Source organism: Brassica oleracea, chromosome C5 (genome assembly GCF_000695525.1).
Source record: "Brassica oleracea var. oleracea cultivar TO1000 chromosome C5, BOL, whole genome shotgun sequence".
In the NCBI taxonomy this organism is placed as follows: domain Eukaryota; kingdom Viridiplantae; phylum Streptophyta; class Magnoliopsida; order Brassicales; family Brassicaceae; genus Brassica; species Brassica oleracea.
Genome location: NC_027752.1, coordinates 30,033,121 through 30,036,879, shown reverse-complemented (window position 1 = coordinate 30,036,879; position 3,759 = coordinate 30,033,121). Strand labels below are relative to the sequence as shown.

Here is a 3,759-nt window from a genome sequence, read left to right as displayed (position 1 = left end):
TGATTATGTCCTGTCGCTGTTCATCTAATTATCAGCAACTTGCTTTAATTATTCTTATCTGATAATACATGTCATTGTTTTCACCAGTTGATGCACTTGCAGTTGCAGGTGACTAGTAAGGTATAAAGAGTGGACCGAATGTTTTAAGGAACCCCACAAAGATACAACACTCATCTCCAACAGGAGAGTGGACTTGAAAGTTTAGTCACTTTCGTTTCACTATTTTGCAAATGGTATATACTAATTTGCTTCCCTTTCTTATCTCATACATGTATAATCATCTCAGTGTTTTATTCTCAAACTTAGGAGTATAGTTATCATCTAAAGCCTAAAACAAAAGAAAGTCGTCGGATATATATCTCGGATACTTAAGTAAAATCAATCAAAATTCGACGACTTAATCTTTTCTAGTACTAATATTATTCCTTGGTTGCAGTGGGGAGAAAATTTTCTTTGGAGCTTCTTGCGGTTACCTTTGGCTGCAGTATTTTTTACCTCAACTTCACTCGATGCAGTGCCATGTATGCCATGAGTCGATAACCCACCAGCATAACACCCATAACAAGCACGTCTATCCATAAATTGTTCAGTCCCATGGCTTTGATTCCTGGGAAGTCTCCAACTCTGCACCAGACCCCTTCTGAGCACTCGTAGTAGTCTTCATCAGTGTATTGAATACCCAAAAGCAGCTTGTAACAGTAGTAGCTATAGCTTAGGTACTTGAGCCATACGATGAAAGGAGGGATTTGCTGCACGTAATACCCTCCAGCTATGAGAAACACAAGTGTTGTAACAGATGCCAACGTTGTGGCTTGCTTGATGTTCATAAGGAGAGCACCGAACGCTAAGCCAAGACCTTGAGCAACAAGGACGGAGTAGAGAACAACCAGTAGTGAGAGGATAAATGTAGTGGGGTCAGGTTTGAGCCCACCCATCCAGTAAATTATGAACACAAAAGCAGTTGGAAGGGCGAGTTCCAAGGGTAGGTCTCCAATGTTTCTAGCCATGAAATAGGAGGAAAGACGGTACATTCCGGAAGACCGCTCCTTGATTAGCATTCTCTTCTCCTGGGGAAATGTGAAAACCGCGTTGTATAGTGGGTAGAATCCCCAGAAGACTGAGAAGAAAAAGAGCAAGGCAGTCTGCAATGCAGAATGATTGTTAAAACACTAATGTGACAAGTCACGATAATCATTATCTATTTTATTCAGCCAAAAAGAAGAGTCTTACTCTATCTTGTAGGTGAGATTTTGGAGTATGCCACCATAGAAGTCCACCAAGGAAAGCCACGCTGATGACTTGGAAAATCCTTAGCTTGTTGAAAGATTCAAATCTCCTCTCTCTGACCCCTCTTTGGAGCAATACAGTGAACTGGTACCACCAAGTTGTGCACCACTGTTCTGACTTGATACTTTTTGCTGCTCCATTTAAATAACAGATATTATTAGTGATGTAGAGGAGCAGAAGCAGAATAATACAAGAACTACCTTTTTTTTTTAAAGAAAAGGGAAAATTACCAGCAGCTTTGGTGTACTCATAGCTATGAGAATCTGCATTGCAGAGTTCAGCTTTCAGTTTAGTAGATATGTTCTTCTCATAAGCTGAAACAAGAGTTTCTTTTACTGTCTTCTGTTCTTGTTCTGATGTCTCCTTTTGAGAATCAGGTGGTATTCCTGTAGTTTACCAAATTTTGATGAATTAAAAAGGGCATTTTTCCCATTTTTCATTATCTAGAAGCTTAAAGAGGAAAGGGGTTGTTTACCGTTTGCAAGGTCAAGTAAAAGGTCAGCTGGGTTAACTGTCATGGTAGTAGAGAATCCAACAGAGCTAAAATATTCCATAGCGGAAGATGCAGGACCATAATAAATAGGACTACCTTCAGACAGCAAAACCACCTTGTCAAACATATGGTATATGCGGCTTGATGGCTGATGAATTGTGGTGACTACTGTCCTTCCCCCAGAAGCCAGCCGTTTAATTGTGGTCACGATGCGATGAGCAGTGGTCGAGTCAAGACCTGAAGTTGGTTCATCAAGAAGGAGCAAGCTAGGATTGATCAGCATTTCTTGACCAATGCTAACTCTTTTTTTCTCCCCTCCTGATATTCCTCTGAACAGTGGTCCTCCTATCATGCTGTTAGTACACCGAGTCAATCCGAGTTCAGTGATAACTCGGTCCACATGCTCCGCCTTCTCGTCTCTTGTCAAACTGCTTGGTAGCCGTAGAAGCGCAGTAAAGAAGAGAGTCTCCCAAACCGTGAGGTGAGGGTAGAGGATATCATCCTGAGCAACAAACCCTGTTCTCCGCTTGATGCAGCCAGAGAAAGGCTGGCCGTTGTACATGACTTTCCCCGAGAATGTTTTGGAGAGGCGGCCCCCGAGAGCTGAGAGAAGAGTGGTTTTGCCACTGCCTGATGGACCTAACATAGCTAGAATCTCTCCTGGACAAACCATACCCGTTATCCCGTTCAGAATTGTCTTCTCTTTGCAGCTCCATGATCCTAAACACTGACCTGTCTGCTCTATCTTAACCTTGTACACAACCTCCTCAAACTGCATGTACAACCCACAAATAAATCAATGGAAAGCTCTGTAAGAACCAACTATCAAGCTAGAGAGTGATATTTCTTTATGAGATTTCTGTGCATTAAAAAAAAAAAGAAGTGAACAGAACTGATTCCCTTTTGAGAGTTAGATAGAGAGAGAGAGAGAGACACACACCTTGAGAGTTATGGGGTACATGGACAGCTGGAGACCTTGTACAGACTTGCTCTGTGTTTCTGACATATCTGTCAAACCTTGTACCATGGCTTCGCCACTGCCACTTTCTTCAGGCCTTGGTGCTATGCAGTTCTGTGGCATGATGGATCCTGAACCAGTTTCCTTACTCGTCCTTGTAGTTGTGATGCGTTTATGGAAAGTTCTTAATAGTGGTAAGAGTATCAAAGTAAGCAACAAAGGTAAGAGAGCTTAAAAAGTGAGTGTCTTTGGTAGCTTTCTTCTTGATCTCCTTCTAAGGGAACCCATGTGAGCACATGAATATATAGTAGTATGAGAAACACCCTTACACACTTGGAATTAGTCATGTGCCTTGCAAGAAAGAGGAAGAGGGAGATTAAAAAAAAAACGATTTCTTTACGATGTTGGCTGATCAATCGTCTGTGGTGGGTTCCCACCTTCTCTCTCTCCCGTTAATTTATTCTAAAGCTAATTTCTTTACCAAATATTTATACCTATCTCTTCCTTTTTCCATTTATGAGAATCTCACCTCTAATTCCATTTTTCTCTTAAGATAAATTAAATAAAGCACCCTTTGGAGTTTTGACTCCTGTGGATTCTAATACTGCAATTGTCACAATTTGCACAAAGTTTTCCTCATCAGCTGTTGTTAAGTTCTCCTAAGTTCCACTAGGCGTTCCGTTTTGGTTCACTTTGTTTTTGATTTTTTTTTTAATATAATAAGAATATAGAAGGGGCAATTAGGCTACATATACATAGCAAAAAAATAATTAACTATATAACCATAACAATTTGTATGCTACGATATTTTGTATAATTTTATGAAATATTCCAACAATACCCTTATTTTCGCATGAAAGGTTGAAAGTCGTTTTTTAATTTGGAAACTGGAAAGTGAAAAGAACAATTCTTCGCGAGAAGGGAAAATGGTTGACTCGACGAGTAACGGTTGTTCAAAGCGACATCAATTGGCTCTTCAAAGTCAGGATTACATAAGACCTTCTATTTTCAAGACGGCGCG

At 40.4% G+C, this 3,759-nt stretch overlaps 1 protein-coding gene across 1 annotated transcript; it reads right to left on the bottom strand.

Moving 5' to 3' along the window:
• Positions 1-270: 270 nt before the first annotated feature.
• Positions 271-3,083, bottom strand: LOC106343318 (ABC transporter G family member 14). Its single transcript, XM_013782494.1, has 5 exons — positions 2,721-3,083; positions 1,763-2,552; positions 1,518-1,673; positions 1,231-1,418; positions 271-1,142 (listed from the first exon to the last, which is right to left on the bottom strand). The coding sequence occupies exons 1-5, from the start codon at positions 2,859-2,861 to the stop codon at positions 492-494; spliced, it is 1,926 nt and encodes a 641-aa protein (XP_013637948.1). The 5' UTR covers positions 2,862-3,083; the 3' UTR covers positions 271-491.
• Positions 3,084-3,759: the final 676 nt, after the last annotated feature.